The 23,620-nt window shown below is 43.8% G+C and overlaps 1 protein-coding gene across 1 annotated transcript in view; it reads right to left on the bottom strand.

Moving 5' to 3' along the window:
* MAML1 (mastermind like transcriptional coactivator 1) overlaps positions 1-23,620 on the bottom strand; it is a 227,396-nt gene that overhangs the window by 158,891 nt on the left and 44,885 nt on the right. The window contains exon 2 of the mRNA XM_078653531.1: positions 3,679-5,115. Within this exon, the coding sequence (XP_078509657.1) occupies positions 3,679-5,115 (1,437 nt within the window). The remainder of the gene's footprint in view (positions 1-3,678; positions 5,116-23,620) is intronic.

Here is a 23,620-nt window from a genome sequence, read left to right as displayed (position 1 = left end):
AGCTCTCCTTCCTCTCTCCTCGCCCCCCCTTCCCTGTGCCCTGCTATTGTAAATGACAATGCCATTTATTTATGTTAAAAAAAAAACATAAATAAAAAAAATGTCAAGAGCAATGCCAATAGCTCTAACTTTAACAAAGGCAAAACCATTGCATTGTAAATGCTTGTTTTGTATACAGCTACAGGTTCGCTTTTCAGTCTTTTTAGACTGTGTATTTGCAATGTAGCCTGGGAGCTTTCTATGCTTTCAGGGTGTTATAAGAATTTCTGCTGCTGCCTAAGCATTAAAACAGTTTCTAAACAATCTTTTGTGTTGTTGCTCATGTTTCTAATGCATATTATTCATGTATGGTGGAAATTCTTAACAGCATATTCCAGCTCTGATGTGATTTGGCGAGATTATATTATATTATAATATATATATATATATATATATATATATATATATATATATATATATATATATATATATATATATATATATATATATATATATATATAGCACATATATATATAGATGGCACATACATATATATATATATATACATATATATATATATATACATATATATATATATGGCACATATATATATAGATGGCACATACATATATATATACATACATATATATATATGGCACATACATATATATATATATATGGCACATACACATATATATGGCACATACACATATATATATGGCACATACACATATATATATGGCACATACACATATATATATGGCACATACACATATATATATGGCACATACACACATATATGGCACATACACATATATATATATATATGGCACATACACACATATATATATATGGCACATACATATATATATATATGGCACATACACACATATATATATGGCACATACATATATATATATATGGCACATACATATATATATATATATATCACATACATATATATATATATATATATGGCACATACATATATATATATATGGCACATACACACATACACACACATACATACACATACACATACATACACATATACACACATACATACACACATACATACACATACATACACACACACATACATACATACACACACACACACACACATACACACATACATATACACATACATACATACACACACACACACACACACACACACATACATACATGGCACATAATATAGTGTTTCCGGGGTCCCGCGCATGGGCGGGAATATTCTAATGCTTATGACTATTGATGAGGATCCCCTGGAAGAGAACCAGAGGTGTTTCTCTCACAGGTTGAGAAACATTTACAGGAGCAGTAGTAGAGGCTGGAGCATTATCCTCCGGAAAGCGACGGTAATAACTGTCAATCATGTGTCTTAAGTCTGAGATCAAAGAGACAGGCACTGACAAAGCCTCCTCTCAAACAGGTGGACTCACTTCCTCTTCATCCTCAGTGATAAGCTTGATGGAAGGACTCATAATGCTTTTGGCCTCTTACTGGACGATCTTTAAAAGAGAAATGTTCCTGAGTCTCTTGAAAATCTTCCTCCTCGAGTCTTGACTTTTAATGTGAAGCTGCGAGGGACTATAGGCAACTCCATAAGGCCCTTCCTCATCAGTTTCCTGGCAATCCAGTATGGTAGATGGAAGCTGTGGCGAAATCTTTTGGAGTGGCAAACTCTCCTTTTTTGCTCGCCGACGAGCCAGTCGACGGAGCTATCCTTTTAATGGAGATGTAAGACAATGTCATCATTGTTGGAGATCCAACTGTAGGCATCGTCGACGATTTTCTCGGCGTCGAAGGGGCTGTCAACGGGACCACTGATTGTATCGTCGACGGGATGGTCGCCGACGAAGATCTTGCCGTCGACAAAGGCCTGGCACTCCCCGTCGACGGAGTCGACGTCGATGTCGACGAGGCTGTCGTCACTGAGATTGTCGTCGGCGACGGCTTAGTCAGCGATCTGACTGGAATATCAGTAGATTTCGTCGACGGTAATGACGACGGAGCCTTCTTCTCTGAGGTAGGCTTTAAAGGAGTTGGAGGAAAAGAAGAATGTTCACCTTCCTTGATTTTACCAGCCTTTTGTCTCTTCAGATCTCCTTTTGCCTCAGAGGACTCTCTCATGTTTCTTAGAGGTATGTCCTTTGGCTTCACCCTCAGACTCAGAGTCTGTAGATTTTTTCTTTTGAAGCCATAACAAGAGACGAGCTACTCTATCTTTAAGAGTTTTGGCAGAGAAGGTGCGGCAATATTTGCAGTCCTTAGGAACATGCTTGGGGTACAAGCAGTACAAGCATTCCTTATGTGGGTCCTCAGAAATAATCTGGCCTTGCCACAGGACCTGCAAGCACTGAAAAGTCTCTTCTTGGAGCCTTCAGACATTTTGAACCAAATATTCTTGACGAAAATCAGTACCTTACTTCCAACTGTAGAAAGGTCAAAAGTTCAGTAGAGAGAAAAACTGAGCTGAGCTCAGGGAGACTCCTTCTCACACGAAGGCGGTTGGAAATCTGAAGTATGGTGGCTCTGCTGGGTATGGTGTAGGCTGGTGTTGGCAGCTGATTGGCTGTAGTTTGGGCCACATAATGAGGAGGAGAGGTTACCTATTGTTTCACTACTCTATGGTTTCCAGGCAGTATCTTCTACTGCTATGGTTATTCTTTTACCGGGAGACTCCCACCATGACGGCGGGGAAGATACAAGCATGTGAATCTATGAAAGATTGAATACTGGAGAATATGTTCTTTCAATTAATACAATGTAATTACCTGCAACTCACTTATCTTTCTTACTCTAAAAAATGTAGGATTTATGTCACCCACCAGAAAGATATCCAAGCTGCAGAGCAGGTGAGAAAGTTTTACTGAATGTCTAGGGGAATGTCTTCATTTTAATTTTTCACATTACTGGTGGAACCTATCAACCCTAGCTTGAGATCTGCTTACTTAAGCTATGATCTTACCCAAAGAAAGCTAAATAGACCCATAAATTCTCTGACTAGACCTTTGTACGGGCAAATCACATTGTTGCCATGTCCTGGAAAACAATTAGTGGTCCTAGATATGCTGACTGGAAATCTGATGCACTGAGGGAAACAGAAAGTGCTGTCTTGAGATAACAGGTACAGGAGTTGTGTGTGTGAATGCTGCAATGACCCGAGCTGCATTACTTGTTCAGCTAGCCAGGGAGGAGAATGACAGGACTGCAATGAAAACAAATTAAATCAGAACAACAGTGCACAAATGCAATTTATGAGGAAGCATGGTAGTATAGAGGTGGTGTTTCCAAAGACAGTGCAGATTGGTCCAAAATGCTGAACTATATACTGATGGCCAGGAGAAATCCGACAGAGGTGGGTATGTGGCCAACATGAAGGTTTTGTTTAAGATCAAGATTGTAAAACCTTAACACTGATGTCTTTACAACATATGTAGCCTCTACTTTAAGCCTAACATGTGACAGAGAGGGCTAATGGTGGATGATTAACCTTTAAAGGAGTACTATATAATTAATAATGGCTGTGGGGTGGGGGAACAAGCTGAAGTGGGATTACTTATGACCGGAAAATGCCCTTGCTGTGTATTATGCTGGAGCTACAAATGTATTGTTTTATTTAATGAAAATGCAATATAAATATGAATACATTCATTAGCCACTATGACAGGATAAACAAAAAGGCAATCATACCTGATTGTGTGGCACCAGTGGTCTGCATGTCATTAAAGCTTTCCGTTTCATCAACATCATTTGAGCTTGTTCTTCTGTCATGTGAGACACCTGTGCCTGCTGACGCTGTTGCTGTTGCTGTTGAAGGTAAGCCAACATGACTGCCTTGTTAGGAGCCTGGGCTGAATTTCCGGGCCCACAATCTGCCTTGTAATGGGTGAGGGGTTTAGTATTGCCATAGTTCAGCATTGAGTTTTGTCCAGCTACAGGATTTGAGTTCAAAGTGTTAGGCTGATGGGGCAGCATGCCAACATGGTTCTGCTGAAGGTAGTTCCCACTGGCCCTGGGGGAGCTCTTGTTTGCCATGTTAGGCATTATGAGTTTCTGGTTATTGAAGTCCTGCTGGTAAACCAAAGGGCTCGAGGGCTTCTCCGTGCTGTATGTTACACCAAGTGGGCTCCGAGATGGTCCTGGCTGCTGCCAGTTGGGCACTGCATTGGACTGGTGAACCTGCTGTGCCTGCTGTTGATTTTGCATCAACTGGTCTCTTTTCTGCTTGGCCGCAATCTGTTGAAGCTGATGTGCTGAAGACATCTCTTTGGCAGTTCCAGTTACCTGGCCAGACAGCATCACACTAGGTAATGGCCGCTGGACATTTTGAGTCTGCTTAGGCACCTGCATCAAGGATTGGTTAGCATTTTCAGTCACTACTGGGTTAGATGTCTGAAACATTGCCTGGGAGCCACCAAGAACTGGGGACGCCCTGCTAGCAGGCACCGATGTAGATCCAGGAAAGCTAGGCCCAGAGGAGGTGGATCTAACTTGTGGGGACCCAATTTGCTCTTGCTCAAAGGCTGATGGAGAAAACTCAGTCTTGATATGAATGTCTTGTGCCAGCGGAGCTTGTGGAGCCAAAGTTGAAGCTTCTGGGTCCTTTTTCCCCCCAAAGTCTTCATTAAATAGATCCTTCATATCCTCATCAGGCACAGACCTGTTGAGCTCATCAATAAGCTCCTTCCACTCCTGTTCATTTAGGTTTAGGTCAGGCATCAAGTTGTTCTGCGACATTGAACTTCCAGTGCCTGAAAGCATGCATGGAAGATCATCTACTGGTTCTTGCTTAAGGTCTTTACTCAGGATGTGGAAAGCATCCTCCATGTCACTACTGCCGTTCAGCTGGAGGTTAGAATCAGTAAGACACTTCTTGTTGATTCCATCCACTCCCACTGAATGATTACCGTTAAGCTGCAAGCCATCGCCAGTAGGTGGTTTGTTGTCAAGCGAGTGCATAGGGGACACTGGTAGCATGCCGTTGGAGGAGCTACCACTGCCACCGAGACCATCTTCAAGGCGTAACTTTTTAGACACTGAAAACAAGTCTCCATACCCATTTGCCTGGTCTCCATTCTGAGGGGAAGAAGTGTTGTCCCGTTTTCTTTTCACAGTCTCATGGAGCTGCTGCAAGACAAAATATAAAACATGTATTAGATCTACTAATACTAATAATTAAACCTCTTAAAAGATACCAGTTCGTAGTTATGCTTATACTACAGACTCTGGAAAGCTACACAGATTGGTGTATAATAGTGGATAAAAACATGCTCAAACAAACAGAATAACGTATATATGGACTTGCGTGGGCAACCTATTTAGCTTGCGAAGTGTAAATCTTCTGTTACTAGAAATTTAGGTGGTGCCTATGTTCATTCATGAGATAATAGCTTAAAACGACTACACTAGGAGCAAACTTCCTGACAATAAATGTTCTATACAAATAATCTGGTAGTCTGGCAAAAAATAAAATAAAAATAAAAACTACAAAGGCTGGAGGAATAGGTTGCAATTGTGATCACCTATCCAAATTACAAATGGTGACCACTGGCATTATTACAGCATGTACGACTCCATGACAGTAGAAACCCTGAGGAGGGGAAAAGGAAATGAGGATTTCCATCAAGTGCCCTTGGTGGCCAGTGTCATCATTTGGAACTCCAAAGGTACCCCTGTCACCTCAGTTCTACTGACAGCAAGCCAGAGACCGGTGAAGTAGGTGTTGTAAGAGACCAATGAAAAAAGGAAAAGAAAGATTGACAGCCTAATTATCCAAAAAGGTATACTGACCGAAGCAATCAAATGCAGTGCAAAAGAAAATATCTATGTGTGGTGAAGTTAAAAAAGATTCAGCAGCAATCCAAACCACTTTATTAATGACTGCTGTCGATCTTAATAAAAAGTGTCGGCATGTAACAAATCTGCCGGATGTAGTTGGTCTACTAGTTTCAGCCGTTATGGGTCACACAACCCCGGCTTTCGTCAGGACCGTCAAATGAAAGCTACTGCATAAAGGTGCAATTTGAAAACAGTGAAACAAATATGCAAAATGAACAAAAACAGAAAAACATATAGTTATCACAGTACCATAACTTGTGATAATTCACAATACCTCTGTACAGGAAGGATGGCTATTCATGCCTGTAAGGATAAAGAGACTCTAAGTATGCTTAATAAACCTACAGCCTCCATTATGCCCAGTAGTTGCAACCAAATCCAATGAAGTGATTGTACACTCACCTGTCCTGTGTGAGGTCTGAACCTCACCTGGCTCAGACTCAGGTCAAGGGAGGCACCGCCCTATAGTAAAAAACATACAGGAACAGCCAGTGAATACAGCTATCAATTGAGCCTAGACCGGCCGTTCTGTAAACATTGCCCTGCTCAAAGGAAACTTGCCAGAAAAAAGACAAATCTGACCAAATAATCTAGCCAAAATGCTGCCTTCAGAGTGCCTTAGTAATAATCCTAAAGCACTATTTTATTGCGTGGAAGAGAAGGAATATCCATGCACAATAGCGGTCTACAGCGCTAAATTAGATGGTGTAGATTAATCAAGGGCAGTTGATGGAAATCCTCATTTCCTTTTCCCCTCCTCAGGGTTTCTACTGTCATGGAGTCGTACATGCTGTAATAATGCCAGTGGTCACCATTTGTAATTTGGATGGGTGATCACAATTGAAACCTATTCCTCCAGCCTTTGTAGTTTTTATTTTTATTTTATTTTTTGCCAGACTACCAGATTATTTGTATATTGTTATTGATTGGATTTGGGGATTGGATCTGGTGTAGTCTTTAAACTTTTCCCTTTGACCCTTACTCCTTTGGGGAGTGTTGTTTGAGTACTAAGTACAGCTGCTGGCTGTGGGTCTTTTTATGGTTCCTACCAGTCCCCAACATTTGGACGGACTGGATACTTAATCCTTTTAATACATGGGTTAGTCTGCCCTTCCCCTGTCTCCTGCTCTTTTCTGACTTCCAGACTGATCCACTTTTTCCTTTGGTCTGACTATACACTATTGAGTCATGGCCGAATTTAGTGGTTTGGCTTTTGATGATGCCACCTTTCAGAGCATACTCGATGACACACCAAGTATTTTAGATACTTTTAGTGGACCTTCCACTTCTGCCACCGAAGATTGGGACTCACTAACGGCCCTCAAGAAATCACATACACTCACCGCTATACATGGGGCGATCATGGCGGAATGTTTGCGTGGTAATTGCGCCCCCCCCCCAGGACTCATCGCGACTAATGCCCCCAGGTTATTTTTACAGGTCAAAACATTCCGGAAGGATTGGTCCTTAATAGCCTGGCTATGCGCCAGGGATTGGCTCCTATTAATTATATGTACAGCCAAGAGGATTGCTGATGCAATCCTGATAGAGATACAAGTCATGGAAGCCCAGATCAAGAATACTGTAAAGAATATGATCTTTAAAAAGAATTTGGAGGAATCAAATAAAGCCAATAAAGATCTGAAGGATTCTATCCTCCAATCTAAAATTGAAAAGTTTAAAAAGGACTTGTCCAAATTTAAACATGAGGTGGTGCACCCTTACACCAGCGATGATTATACCGCACCTACAGTTAACAGTAAAGGCAGACGTTTGGGTTCCACTTACTCTGGGAGTAGCTCATCTAGCAATTCCAGTGATCCGAATTCAGCTGATCAAGGCCAATACCAATATAGAGGCAGAGGGAAGAGAGCTTCAAGGAGAGGGTACAATGGCCCCTCTTTCCAACAGTGGTGGCCACCCACCCCCTGGGCTTTCCCTCCAGCTCCTTTCCAAGCACCAAACCCTTGGCAGACTTATCAACCTGAATTTCCCCAGCAGCATTTTTTAATGGGAGGCCAAGGCAGGTTTCGCAGGCGACGCCGGAACCCACAGAACCCCCAAGTACCAGCACAAGTACACTGGAATTCGCCCTTGATTACTCCCAACCAGATAGGGACTCGCTCCAAAACCAACCAGGGGCAGAACCAGGGACAGACGAGAGGGGGTCTCTAAGACAGGACTTGATTGTCAATTTGAGTTCAAAAATACTAACACCAGATGAAGTGTATGTCCTCAATAGGGGTCTTGGATTTGTGACCACAAACAAAGGTGATGATTTTACTGCACATCGGGAGCTGACCCAGTTTTTTCGCAAAGTGCGATTGCACCATTTTTTCAAAGACAAGACACCACCTGACAGCCAGATGGATCAGGCCAATACAGGCCTTAAGAATTGGTCCAATTTCAATCCTCCTTTGCATACAATACCTCCACAGGTTTTGGCGTTCGAAAGAGCTGTGATGGAGGAAGTGCAACTTCTATGTGCTGAAAATAAGAAGCACACATATAGAAATATTCCGACTAAAGAGCTTAAGGCACTGACAGCTTTGACAAACGATCAGTCCATTACTATTAAGCCTGCGGATAAAGGCGGAGCCACTGTCCTCATGGATACCGAAATGTACCGGGCAGAGTGTCTTCGCCAGTTGAGCGACAGGGGATGTTATCGCCCTTTGAAGGAGGATCCCACTCCTAGAGTGAGTAGTATCATTAAAGATTCAGTGGAGGAGGCTTTGACTGAAGGATGGATTACTAGTCAGGAATCTACTTATCTACAGACTACCCACCCTGTCATGCCTTATTTCTATATCCTCCCAAAAATACATAAAGTCCAGAGGCCACCACCAGGGAGACCAATAATATCGGGAATCGGCTCCTGTTTGGAACCTCTATCTACTTTTGTAGACTTTTTCTTGCACCCGATTGTACAGAAAATGCCAACTTACTTATTGGATACAAAAGATGTATTGAGAATCTTGCCCACTGTGGATTTCCATCCTGATCTCGACATCCTAGTATCTCTAGATGTCGAATCGTTGTACACTTCTACACCTCAATACGAGACGCTAGAGACTATTGCGGATATCCTAGATCACACAGAATTGAACTCAATTACCCCAGGCAATTTCATTATGACCTTGGCCTATTTGGCCATGAAAGAGAATTTCTTTCAATTTGAGGAGACCTACTATCTCCAGGTGTCTGGCACGAGCATGGGCAGTGTTTATGAGCCCAGCTTGGCAAATTTGTATGTACACAGGTTTGAAGAAAACCATGTCCTCACTGCTACCAACCCCTTTCAGAAGTCGATAATATTTTGGAAACGGTATATCGACGATATTCTGTTGGTCTGGAGCGGGGATGAGGAATCATTAAGAGCTTTCCATGCATGGCTTAACACACAAAACAACTATCTTAGATTCACTCTAGAGATGAGTAAATCCAGAATTTCCTTTCTGGATCTCTCTATCTTTGAGACTCCCACAGGTTTGGCCAGTGAACTTTTCCGCAAACCCATGGCATGCAATTCCTTATTGAGATTTGACAGTCAGCATCCGCGAGCCCTTAGGGAAAATCTTCCCTTCGGTCAGTTTCTGCGTGTGAGGCGCAACTGCTCCTCTCTTGACTCGTATAAACATCATGCTGCCAATTTGACCAAGCAATTGCACGATAAAATGTATCCTCGTCAGTTGGTGAAAAGAGCCTGTAAGAGGGCTTCCAACAACCACAGAGTTGCTTTGCTTGAACCAAAAACTGTAAAGCCTCCTCTGGGGCGCATGACCTGTGTTAACACCTTTATCACCTTGAGTAATGGGCTACAGAAATGTATCCGCAAGAATTGGTGATTCCTAAACACCAAAAAAGAACAAATTCCTCTGCCTCTTTTTGCCGTTAAGAGAGGGCGTAATCTCCGTGATGTTCTGGTACACACCAGACCAAACATCAAACCCAGTATGACCAATACTCTGTGGGATTTACCTCCTGTTCAAGGGCACTTTCCGTGCGGCAACTGCTCTATGTGTCCTCAAACTAAACAATTGAAAACTGTTGACATTGGCACATACAAACCATGGATACAAACACTTCTCTAATTGCAATAGTGATCATTTGGTGTATCTTATTGAAAGTCCATGAAAAGAACGTTATGTAGGCATGACGACCAGGAAGGTACGACAGCGGATGCTGGAACACAAGAGTACCTTCCGCTGCAAAAAAATCTAACACCAAACTCACCAGGCATTTCCTGGAAAAGAATCACAAGGCAGAAGAATTCTATTGAACTGTTTTAGAAAAACCGTCTATACCAACACATGTTAAGGACAAGACTAAATTTCTCTTTCTCAAAGAACAGAGATTGGTGTTCAAACTGAAAACTGACACGCAGGGACTGAACGATGATATTCCCTGGACTATGCTATAAAAGCTATAAAGAACAATTGTGATAAGTTCTACCATCTACTGGCTCTCACTTGTTTCATAACACAACTATTAGCCATTAGGAGTCACAGTTTTACAATGGCTAAGGAACCTATGATGTGGATCAGTGTATGCTTAATAAAGTTTTCTGTACGAAGTTCGAACGTTTTTCGAACTACAGAAATGCGTCCAATGACGTCATTTTGTAGTCCTTGCACCCGATTGGACACTATGGATCTGACGTCTCTGATCACATGTCCGGGATAGCGAGGCTCTAATGGCGGCCGTGGACGATCTCTCATCACCTCCCCCAGCCTCAGCACATCGACTGAGGTACCGACGAGAGGTGAGTGAATACTTCTTTCCATTTTTGCTCTCCACTATTTTGGGATTAGACGCTCATGCCCCGATGCGCGATTCTTGGGCATTGACAGCTTTAAGATCGGTAACGTTTTATGTCCAGCCAACATTTTACCGATTATACATTGTAGAAGCTAGCGCTTAGGGGCACGTTACTCGCATTTGGGTGGTTCTGAATATCGGTTTGTAACCGAGACACCCATACCCTTCTACTTTTGGCGCTTTTTAAGCTAGCGTCGAGAGACACTATTCAGCCTATGGTAGAAATGTCACACTATGGTTTTTTGGGATTAATCTACACCATCTAATTTAGCGCTGTAGACAGCTATTGTGCATGGATATTCCTGCTGTTCCACGCAATCAAATAGTGCTTTAGGATTATTACTAAGGCACTCTGAAGGCAGCATTTTGGCTAGAATATTTGGTCGGATTTGTCTTTTTTCTGGCAAGTTTCCTTTGAGCAGGGCAATGTTTACAGAACGGCCGGTCTAGGCTCAATTGATAGCTGTATTTACTGGCTGTTCCTGTATGTTTTTTACTATAGGGCGGTGCCTCCCTTGACCTGAGTCTGAGCCAGGTGAGGTGAGGTTCAGACCTCACACAGGACAGGTGAGTGTACAATCACTTCATTGGATTTGGTTGCAACTACTGGGCATAATGGAGGCTATAGGTTTATTAAGCATGCTTACAGAGTCTCTTTATCCTTACAGGTATGAATAGCCACCCTTCCTGTACAGAGATATTGTGAATTATCACAAGTTATGGTACTGTGATAACTATATGTTTTTCTGTTTTTGTTCATTTTGCATATTTGTTTCACTGTTTTCAAATTGCACCTTTATGCAGTAGCTTTCATTTGAAGGTCCTGACGAAAGCCGGGGTTCTGTGACCCATAACGGCTGAAACTAGTAGACCAACTACATCCGGCAGATTTGTTACATGCCGACACTTTTTATTAAGATCGACAGCAGTCATTAATAAAGTGGTTTGGATTGCTGCTGAATCTTTTTTAACTTCACCACACAGATATTTTCTTTTGCACTGCATTTGATTCCTTCGGTCAGTATACCTTTTTTGGATAATTAGGCTGTCAATCTTTCTTTTCCTTTCTTCATTGGTCTCTTACAACACCTACTTCACTGGTCTCTGGCTTGCTGCCAGTAGAACTGAGGTGACAGGGGTACCTTTGGAGTTCCAAATGATGACACTGGCCACCAAGGGCACTTGATGGAAATCCTCATTTCCTTTTCCCCTCCTCAGGGTTTCTACTGTCATGGAGTCGTACATGCTGTAATAATGCCAGTGGTCACCATTTGTAATTTGGATGGGTGATCACAATTGCAACCTATTCCTTCAGCCTTTGTAGTTTTTATTTTTATTTTATTTTTTGCCAGACTACCAGATTATTTGTATATTGTTATTGATTGGATTTGGGGATTGAATCTGGTGTAGTCTTTAAACTTTTCCCTTTGACCCTTACTCCTTTGGGGAGTGTTGTTTCTGAATAAATGTTCTATGACAGCATTAAACAAAAGCAGAACACAAGGTTTAGATAAGAAAAAAGTGACTTTTTACAAGGGCAACATCACCTCAAGTCAAATCAAGGAATAGATTCACACTCTTACCAATGAGCTACATTCCAAGGTCACATCACAAGCAGAGTGCTTCTGGATTTATCGTGGCTATCAGATTAGCCAAGGTACCCACAGCAGATAAAAGTCAAGCAAAAGAGTAAATGAAATTCTGTGAATGCAATTTCTTCAATATTAAGCCAAAAATACACACAATGTAGTAAGTGCATCAATCTGTAATACAGGTCTCCCTTTATACTGCTCCATTCACTGAGATTTTGCCCTTTTGAATGCCAACTCACCATTTTTAGGGCTCGGACTCCTCCCCAGTGAAACTGGGAGGAGTTTCGAGAACTAATGTTAAAGGAGAAAAAAAAAGTATCTCCTAGGGCCTTGGTGAGAGGAATTCCACACATTCCTTAGCGTTTTCTGTCATCTGGTCAGTGATTCGTCTTCCTTGTGTTTTCGTTTTATTAGGCTTGAAGTGATAGGGTAAATGTAGTTTTGTTCCGCCATTTTGGGCATATTTCGTTCGTGCTCGCGCAAAGAAGTACATAAATTATAATTAGGAGCTGTCAGGGTGCCTCCGTTAGTGAATCCAGATGGCCGGGCGCGTTCACAATTCTGCAGCGCTCAGCGCGCAGCTTCCTTGTTTTGTTAGGCACGGTGAGATTAAGTGATTTGTCCAGAATCACGGATGTTGAGCGTCGTTACAGAGCGCTAAAAAGAATGTGTTGCAATAAAGTTAAACGTACTTATATATTTTTAATACAATACATTTTTTACAGGTACGCAACAATGCACTGCAAGGTTCACGCCTCATAAAGATGTTTATGTGTATTTCGAATAAAGCGCCTTTTGTTTTTTTCACCATTTCTTCGGCTTCCCCCGCTCGAAGCGCACTCGGGAATGTGAAAAAGTGTTCCTGAGACCCTGGCACTCGAGCGGGCTCCAAGCCGGAATCACACAGTGTCAAATATTACATCATTTTTTATTGCTCAGTCCTGCGGCACGTGAGCTGTGTGCGCGAGAAACCTCATTCCAGCCCACGGACACACGAAAAGTAGTTGTAAGATCTGCGGCCATCATTAGCGGACACTTGGACCCTTTCTCTAAGAACAGAAAGTAGCCGTGAGAGGAGCGCCGGCAATTACTTCAGAGGAAGAGTTTGGAGCCGTATACACCAATGTGTTATGATTGATATTACCCCGTCTGTAAATACCTGGTGGCGGCTTCACTTTCATTTTTGGGAAGTTTCTGTTTTTCAAATCTTTGAAATAAAATGTAAATGTATACTCCTCAAAAGGGAATATCGGAGCAAAAGACAGAAAAACTTCGGCTGCCGCAGTAGTTTGTAAGAAGTGAATAAAAGTGGTAAAAGTTTTGCTCGGGACGGCCGCGCTCGCCTCCTCCCTCCTAATAAATACGGCGCTTCCTCGTGGGGCTGCCCTTAATAAAGAGAGCCTTTTCTGACATAATCCGCATTCCCTTCTGGGCTGACAATCACCTCCGCTCTGCCGATGATGCGCGCACATGACTGTTCAGCCTTCTTTTTTTTCCTCTCGCCTGGAGTAGCGGACATGTGCCAGCAAGGGCTAGATGTTTGCAGTTTTTTCTCCTCTTCGCTATTTACTGTATTCTCGTGTGAGGTGAATGGGCAGCGCGAGGAGGCGGAGGGGGCTGCGTCCTCCTTATCGGAGTTATGTCTGTCCAGAAAGAAATGGTTAAGTGCGCCCTCCCACCAGCAAGCATACCACGAACATAAGACTTCAAAGAGATTCCTAGACTGCCTGTGAAGTGTAATCACCCCAGGCCCACAAATCACCCTTCCATGGGCACCACAGAGTGAAGCTGACATTCACCTGCACCCATGGGTGCTGCTGGAACTAGGAGGCTGGAGGGTTTATAGGCTCAGATGAGGCTTGCAAACATTTACACTCTTAACACCTCAACCAAGCCCTTTCTTCTGGCCTAAACTCACTCCCTGCGGACCCCGCCCCATCTTCTGCACATGTGGGTCACTGTCCCTGCGCATTTCACACTAGAACCAGGTGAGTAAAGTAGTGAGTGCAGAGTAGTGATTAGAGAAGTGAGTAGTGAGTAGAGTAGTGAGTAGAGTAGTGAGTAGAGTAGTGAGTAAAAAGTAGAGTAGTGAGTGGAGAGTAGTGAGTAGAGTAGTGAGTGCAGAGTAGTGAGTAGTGAGTGCAGAGTAGTGAGTGCTGAGTAGTGATTAGAGAAGTGAGTAGAGTAGTGAGTAGAGTAGTGAGTAGAGCAATGAGTAGTGAGTAGAGTAATGAGTAGTGAGTAGAGTAGTGAGTAGAGTAGTGAGTAAAAAGTAGAGTAGTGAGTAGTGAGTAGAGTAGTGAGTGGAGAGTAGTGAGTAGAGTAGTGAGTGCAGAGTAGTGAGTGCAGAGTAGTGAGTGCAGAGTAGTGAGTAGAGTAGTGAGTAGAGTAGTGAGTAGAGTAGTGAGTAGAGTAGTGAGTAGAGTAGTGAGTAGAGTAGTGAGTAGAGTAGTGAGTAGAGTAGTGAGTGCAGAGTAGTGAGTGCAGAGTAGTGAGTGCAGAGTAGTGAGTGCTGAGTAGTGAGTGCTGAGTAGTGAGTAGTGAGTAGAGTAGTGAGTAGAGTAGTGAGTAGAGTAGTGAGTAGAGTAGTGAGTAGAGTAGTGAGTAGAGTAGTGAGTAGAGTAGTGAGTAGAGTAGTGAGTAGAGTAGTGAGTAGAGTAGTGAGTAGAGTAGTGAGTAGAGCAATGAGTAGTGAGTAGAGTAATGAGTAGTGAGTAGAGTAGTGAGTAGAGTAGTGAGTAAAAAGTAGAGTAGTGAGTAGTGAGTAGAGTAGTGAGTGGAGAGTAGTGAGTGGAGAGTAGTGAGTAGAGTAGTGAGTGCAGAGTAGTGAGTGCAGAGTAGTGAGTGCAGAGTAGTGAGTGCTGAGTAGTGAGTGCTGAGTAGTGAGTAGTGAGTAGAGTAGTGAGTAGAGTAGTGAGTAGAGTAGTGAGTAGAGTAGTGAGTAGAGTAGTGAGTAGAGTAGTGAGTAGAGTAGTGAGTGCAGAGTAGTGAGTGCAGAGTAGTGAGTAGTGAGTGCTGAGTAGTGAGTAGAGTAGTGAGTGCTGAGTAGTGAGTAGAGTAGTGAGTAGAGTAGTGAGTAGAGTAGTGAGTAGAGTAGTGAGTAGAGTAGTGAGTAGAGTAGTGAGTAGAGTAGTGAGTAGAGTAGTGAGTAGAGTAGTGAGTAGAGTAGTGAGTAGAGTAGTGAGTAGAGTAGTGAGTAGAGTAGTGAGTAGAGTAGTGAGTAGAGTAGTGAGTAGAGTAGTGAGTAGAGTAGTGAGTAGAGTAGTGAGTAGAGTAGTGAGTAGAGTAGAGAGTAGAGTAGAGAGTAGAGTAGAGAGTAGAGTAGAGAGTAGAGTAGAGAGTAGAGTAGAGTAGAGAGTAGAGAGTAGAGTAGAGTAGTGAGTAGAGTAGTGAGTAGAGTAGTGAGTAGAGTAGTGAAGAGTAGTGAGTAGAGTAGTGAGTAGAGTAGTGAGTAGAGTAGTGAGTAGAGTAGTGAGTAGAGTAGTGAGTAGTGAGTAGAGTAGTGAGTGCAGACTAGTGAGTGCAGACTAGTGAGTGCAGACTAGTGAGTGCAGACTAGTGAGTGCAGACTAGTGAGTGCAGACTAGTGAGTAGAGTAGTGAGTAGAGTAGTGAGTAGAGTAGTGAGTAGAGTAGTGAGTAGTGAGTGCAGAGTAGAGTAGTGAGTAGAGTAGTGAGTGCTGAGTAGTGAGTAGAGTAGTGAGTAGAGTAGTGAGTAGAGTAGTGAGTAGAGTAGTGAGTAGAGTAGTGAGTAGAGTAGTGAGTAGAGTAGTGAGTAGAGTAGTGAGTAGAGTAGTGAGTAGAGTAGTGAGTAGAGTAGTGAGTAGAGTAGTGAGTAGTGAGTAGAGTAGTGAGTAGTGAGTAGAGTAGTGAGTAGAGTAGTGAGTAGTGAGTAGAGTAGTGAGTAGAGTAGTGAGTAGAGTAGTGAGTAGAGTAGTGAGTAGAGTAGTGAGTAGAGTAGTGAGTAGAGTAGTGAGTAGAGTAGTGAGTAGAGTAGTGAGTAGAGTAGTGAGTAGAGAGTAGAGTAGAGAGTAGAGTAGTGAGTAGTGAGTAGAGTAGTGAGTAGAGTAGTGAGTAGAGTAGTGAGTAGAGTAGTGAGTAGAGTAGTGAGTAGAGTAGTGAGTAGAGTAGTGAGTAGAGTAGTGAGTAGAGTAGTGAGTAGAGTAGTGAGTAGTAAGTGCAGAGTAGTGAGTAGTGAGTAGAATAGTGAGTGCAGACTAGTGAGTGCAGACTAGTGAGTGCAGACTAGTGAGTGCAGACTAGTGAGTAGAGTAGTGAGTAGAGTAGTGAGTAGTGAGTGCAGAGTAGAGTAGTGAGTAGAGTAGTGAGTGCAGAGTAGAGTAGTGAGTAGGACATCACAGGCAGCAGCTGTGCAAGCTTCTTACACTCACAAGGAGACCACAGGCAGCTGAGGTGCAATCTTCTCCTACTCACAAGAACGACATCACAGGCAGCAGCGGTGCAAGCTTCTCACACTCACAAGAACGACATCACAGGCAGCAGCAGTGCAAGCTTCTTACACTCACAAGAAGGACATCACAGGCAGCACCAGTGCAAAGTTCTTACACTCACAAGGAGACATGCCAGCAGAGGTGCAAGCTTCTCACACTCACAAGAATGACATCACAGGCAGCAGCAGTGCAAGCTTCTTACACTCACAAGAACGACATCACAGGCAGCAGCAGTGCAAGCTTCTTACACTCACAAGGAGACCACAGCCAGCAGAGGTGCAAGCTTCTCACACTCACAAGAAGGACATCACAGGCAGTAACGGTGCAATATTCTCACACTCACAAGGAGATCACTGGCAGTACACACCACATGAACACACTCCACAACACATAGCAACAATACATTGGCATTTATAATGCCATTAGCTCAAACTCAAATAAATCCGAGCCCGATTGCATTTCTAATGCTTGTTAATAATAGGACAAGTTAAACCACTCCACAATGAACAATCTAATGGGACTAAGCCGCTGGAGTCTTGATTCCCCTACTCACAACATACTGCTAATCCTCTTGTATAGACTCTTAAAGCCCAGAACTGATCTAGTAAAGAGAAGCACTCTCAGGAAGCACTTGTGAAGCCCATATGTGCCCCAGGTTCAGCCAACTACCAAGCTTTAAAAGAAAACAAGAAAGCGGATAGATCAGACGTACAGGACAAAACTTCCTCTTGGCACTAAAGGCAGTGAAATCAGATCTGCATTACCAAGGCGCTAAAAGTCCCGTAGACAGAGAAGCCATGTCTTGAGAGGCCAGTATCTCCATCAGTGCAACCCTTCCCTTAGACCTTCAGGAGAGTTTGCAAAAAAGGCAGATGCTTAGGTTTCAAAGCATTGCACTTAGGGTCTCCACAGATTGTGTTACGCCCTTATTCAAGTGCTCCTGGTATACAAGCAACTTGCCATTGTATAGTCTGGTAGTTTAGGGTATGTCAGGTATGGGGAAGAATCAGGCACACTCCACTACCACCATTGCCTGAGTCACAACCACCACTACTCCCTACCACCCGTCATCAAAGGCAGAGGTAATGGATAATCTATCATGTACTGGCAGTGTCTAGAGCCCGATCTTAACTGAGTTACTAAATAGGGTAGGAAAGTTCAGTACTAGCTAACTTATTTTTCACAATTAGTACTCCATTTTCATGGTCTCTACTTCCTTCTCGTAGCCCCTCTTCCTTCTGTTCCCTCAAAGGAGCTTTCGATAATACTAAGCTCACAAGATTTATAAAAGCAACCTCATGTTTACAAATCCCCTAATCCCTGCAACGTTTTTTCAGTCACCTCTTTCAGCCTCCTGCTCCAATTCTTCTGCCTCCTAGTCCCCTCCTTCCTCTTGGAACTCCTCCGCCCTTCTAATCGCTGCCTTCACCCTCCTAGTCCCCATGAGTGCTCAGAAACAGTCCATGGATCAAATAACATCCATACAAATAAATTACACTACTTCATCCTCAAGCCCACCGTCATTCCTGGACATTGATTGGCATAAACTCAGTCTCGCCAACTAAACAGTGACTAACTATCCAGTGCATGAAGACTTCACAGTTATCAATTAAAACTATTACCTTGAAGCCTCAATACCCAAATATTTAAATGACAAAACCAATAGCACCCACTACTTGCACTCTGCCAATCAACTCAGCCTCATCATATTCCTCGGCACTCTTCCTTCAAAACACAAGAACCAAGTCACACCTCCTCCGATCATTCTCTCCCACACATTAGTCACGTCCCCCTTCTACCTTACAGCCCTATCAATACCTAAATTATCCCCAAGCCGTTCCTTCACTCTTAACAGAGTGCAGCATGAACCCCCTCCTTTCAGTCTATAGAGTCCCTCAGCACTGGTCAAGACACATTTCTGCTCAAAATCTACTTGTCACAGCCCTCTAACATCAATCGAGGAATCAAGGTACGAGCGGAAGAAGACTACAAACAGGCCTAGTGAATCCATCTGTTTGCCCATCAGCACTAGCCCTTTGGGTAGGTCCCTCTGCATAGTTTCTCAGTCTTCCTCGTGGTCTCCTACGCTAATGGTAATGGAGTCATATACCAGTGCATGTGTCCGCTTGTATCGCTGTTGGGAGCCAGAGGTAGATAGGATGATGGAGTTCGGCGAGGGAGGCCAGGAGGTGACCAAATGAGGCTCTTTACCTGCCTCATCATTAAGAGGGTCCCCAATACCAGTGGGATATTCTTCCTGTCCTCATGTCAGTTTATACTGTAGTTGCAATGCTAGCGTTTTTTCATTCCTGATGCAGGTTAATTCATTTTTCTAATGGTATTGCATTTCCGGCCAGGTTCTTTCAGTCGTTCCATGCTAAGGCCAGCGAGTTGACTACCCTGATAATAATCTGTTCCTGTTTTCTGTAAGGAGGTGCAGCAGTATATATTTCCAATATTGATGCATCTCATTGTGCTGAACTCATTTGTCAATGTCCAACACTAGCAACGTTTTAGACACTACCGGGCTCAATGTAGTCCACGAGTCTGGGTGTCTTGTTTACAAATGTAGTTTTCCAAGTGTCTGTGTATTGCTTATCCAAGCATACACGTCTTTCATGCCTCAAAGTAAGGGGTGTCCCTGTTCCTGGTGTACACGTATCCATGCTGTGTTCCCGGTTACAGGATCAATATAGGTTTTGTTAGCTTGTCCATGATCCATGGGGTGTGTTTCCTATTCCATGGTCCACTTGCTGTGTGTATTTTTGTGTAAGCTTTTGTCGCATGTTCTCGTGTTTTCTTTCTTGGCCTCAGTATCATGGTTCCCATGCTATGGGCGCATGTCCTCCTGAGTGTGCTCCTCTATAGTGCACATCTTTGTGAAAGGCTGAGTAAAGCTCTTGGTGCCATTAAAGGAGAGTTAGATGCTTGACCCAACACCCACCCCACACTGCAAGCAAATACACACAAACGTCAAAGTAAACAGATTAGCATAATTTACCTTGTGAGAAGGGAAATCCAAGACACCCTGATCTCACAATTTTCAGCTGCATTTGAGCTTCACCTTGCCTAATGGAGATTAGCTACAGGGTATGAGTGTGGGTCTGCGAGTGCGTCTCTGTCAGAGACAGAGTACTGGTGGTGGGATTAGCTATGAGGACTTCATTTTAGTACATGTGGCAAAGAAACTGCAGAGACCCTGAGAGCTAAGAGCTCTAGCCCTCTGGTGCTTTAGAAAGGTACAGGGAATCCATTTAGAATACAAAGGATCCCATAGACTTTCCACAAGCTCTGAAACATTCCTGAGTCCACATGCTACCCAGTTGAATATAACCTGGTAGGAGCCAACTATCACTCCCATAAAAATCCCAAAACTTAGTTTCATCAAAAGAGTGCCAGGAATAACATACATGAAGATACCACAATCAAACTTTAAACCACCTACCAACTTAACCTCTGGCAAATACTAAAAACCAATGTTTTAAAAGCATTTTCCCAAAAATATCAAAGCTGCCCACAACTGCCCTCTCACAAAACCTTCTTGAAAAGCACACCAAAGCAGACTATGCACTCTGGATAGGTATCTTACCTCGGATGGTGTCAGGGATATCAAAAACAATGTATATGTTTTATGTACGGACATACAATTACAAGCGACTAGGTTTAAAATTGATCAAGTGTGTTAGACTTGCCATCTTTTGGCGAGTATCCCCTGAGTTTTTGCTTTCTGCCTCCCGGTTTTCTACTAGTGGGCCTGCAGCACTGATTGTGCCACCCACATGAGTAGCCCTAAAACAGTAACTCAGACCTGCCATTGCAGAGTCTGCATGCAGTTTGTACCTGCCATGTCAACTTGGCGGGTGCACCTACTTGCCAGGCCCTAAACCTTCCCTTTTCTACATGTCAGTCACCCCTAATGTAGGCCCAAGATACCTCTGTGGGCAGGGTGCAGTGTATGTGAAAGGTAGGACATGCCCTGGTGTGTGTGGCATGTCCGTGAATTACAGCCCATTTCGTTTTTCACTATGGAAAGACTACCTGTTCCCCATAGGACAGAACCTGAAGTTTGTTTATAACATCTTATAAACAAACTGGCCCTGGGAACTAGGTGGAAAAATAAAGTTTAGTATGCCTGAACCCAGAATTTAAAGATGCATCTATTAGTGGAGGTGATTTTTAGGTCTCGCGCCTAGCGGTGCACTACGCAGCAGTGCTCGAGACATTTTGTAAGGGAAAAACGGGGAATCTGAGCTGACCTAGGAATCGCACACGCTCGTGCTTTTCCTTTTCAGCTCCCCCATTGGCCTTCTGGGGAGTCTTTTTTTTTTTTTAAAGACTGCACGCAATTGGCCCGAGGCGGGAGCATTGCTCCTCCCATGGCCTATTGGTGTCTATTACGCGCTTGGAGCGCGTAATAGACACCAATAGGCCATTGCTCGCAGTGGCGCGGGCGCACCACTCTCGAGCTTCTTTATTGTTCAAGCGGAAATGAAAGCGAGCGCTTTCCCTGCGGCTTGTTTTTTGGCTTTCGCTTACCTGTTCTCCTTTTCTTACCGCCTCTGCCACTCTTCTCCCTGCCCATGCATCTTGTCCCCTTCCCCACTCTGTGTTCACACTTCCTGTCCCCTTCCCCCCACCTGTCCTTGGTCTCTTACAGACTTCACCTCTTTCTGCCAGTCTCTCCTTTAAATACGTCTTTGCCCTGAACAGTGCCAGTGCCTCTCTCCACCGTCTCCCAATATCTGAACTCGTCTCCTTTCATAGAGCTTACAATCTAGCTGTCTCTGCCCTTCACGCTCTCTCTGCCCCTCCTCAGCCTGCACCTCTCCCCGGCTTGTTTTTTTAATGTTGCCAGTTTAGTGGTAGATTCTGTTTCGATGGCACTCATGCTGAAATACGGGGGTTCTTGGATTATTTGCCCTTCATGGAAAACGTAGCAGGCCAGTTTTCCGTAACAACAATGACCCGTGCTGGTCACAAACTCTGTCCGGTGTAGAGCAAGGGGGCTTCATGGGTCAGTCGGCCGTACATGTGGTTCAAGAGGTGAAGAGATCTTGTGTACTGACTTCACAAGGACTGCCTGCTCTAATCTGAGTTGCTATCCTTCAGTGAGTTTGTACCTGGTGTATGTGAGGGTAACCTTCCAGGACTCGACCAGCATTTGCCCTTTAGTGGATTCAGACATTTCCAAAAGTACGTTTTCTCCTTGTTCACCTGACCTATCGTCTGGGCAGCCCCATGGTTCTCAAGATGCTGATCTTTCTGGCACTAGTTTCTCCTTGACCAGGGTTGGTCGTTGATAAGCTTCTGGTCTTGTCCAGCTAGTCTCTAACTGGAGACTAAAGTGGGCGCCATGCCAGGTGAATGCACTGTGGACCTGCTTGTGAACACTGACTTGGGAATGTGATCGTGAGGTGGCTGGGTCGGTTCTGATTCCGAGTCACCCAGGGGCACGTGGACGCACGCGTGTTGTCCTTTATCAACTAAATGCAGAAGCATAAAGTTCCAAGGACTTGGCTCGCCCTGACAGCCCCCAGTGCAGTTATGCTTCTGCTATATGAAAGTCTTTTCTTAGCCCATTGCCCCCTCACAAACGTTATTATTCTGTTGTAAGGCTCACACGATTCCTCTTCATCGTTGATAGCTTGCTGCTCACAGCCGTGGCTAATGTAAACTGCAGGCTTAAATCCAGCTAAGACCTACAATTTCGCTTTCCGTACTTTGGAATGGTGGCATGAGGCCCACACATTCTTCTCTGCTCTATGGCCACAGGAATGGAATCGGGCATTTGAACCAACCTCACGGCAGACTCGGCGCATTGCCCGTCTAGTTGATTCAGCCCACGGCAGAGCTGGGTGATCATTGGCAAGAGGAGCGTCGGCCTTTCGCACTTGTGCGCCCTGTGCCAATCCTGGGGTCTTTCTGCCGTAAACAGTTACACATTTCATCCCTATAGTACGAATAAGGGGGTGCAAGCGGCCATCAAGCCACTAACACTTCTGTTGCCTTATGGTAGATGCAGTGCAGTTCATGATCTTTCTGAAGTACTCACACGTACAAAAGTGGTTGCCATCCGTTTGGGCGGATCCAGAGCTTGCGTGTCTTGATGAGTTATTGTCCATCTTAAGCAGAAAGTAGCTGGTAGGTTTGGGGTGCTTAACGCCGTCTCTAAATGTGAAGCAGCACTGCAAGCGAAAACAGGAGCAACCCATGGCATGTCAACCAGATGACTCCGAGAGGATGGAGAACACTGCCAGCAAGTAGGTAGCAATTATCCATTGCATTCTGGTAGATGCAGTTCAGTGTTTTGAGATTACTTTCCAGTAGGCAAGTGCTTGCCATCAGCGCGTGCGCAGCCAGTACTTGCATTTCTGGGCACGTTTCTTCAACTCTCATTGCCAACAGTTAGTTACCTGTGAGCAGTTGATAAGACCGTGGACTGCTTGTCATGTGCGGGTCCGTCGCCATCTACTTCTTAGCCACTGTCATTACTCTGTACTTGCTGCCCTCAGATGGGGCGAAGACCATGGGGATTTGTACTGATGGCCCCTCTGGTGATGCTCTTGCCTTCTTTTAAAGATTAGATCCTTCCCCAAGCACCCACGGGAGATAACAGTGCCGGAGCAAGGTCGGCTGGATAGTATTTTTCTCTGTGAGACCTGGTTACAAGAATGCTGTAGTCTTAATTTTAATCTAACCATTTCATGAGGGTTCAAGATCCTTCGGTGTGATAGAATAGGAAGAAGTGGTAGAGTAGCTATTATTTTCTGGAAGTCCCTTGTTATAGAGGTAAATAGATAATGTACTGGAGTCATGTCTGAAATGCTAGTATGTAGTTTGCGTTTGACATCTACCTTTTTTCCCTGATATTGGTTTATTTTCCTCCTAGCTTGGAGTAGAAGTTTGTAGGATTTTCCTTAATCATTCAGTC

This window comes from Lissotriton helveticus, chromosome 7 (genome assembly GCF_964261635.1).
Source record: "Lissotriton helveticus chromosome 7, aLisHel1.1, whole genome shotgun sequence".
Classification (NCBI taxonomy): Eukaryota; Metazoa; Chordata; class Amphibia; order Caudata; family Salamandridae; genus Lissotriton; species Lissotriton helveticus.
Note: the sequence above shows the minus strand (reverse complement) of the source record. Positions and strands in the feature narration are given on the sequence as shown.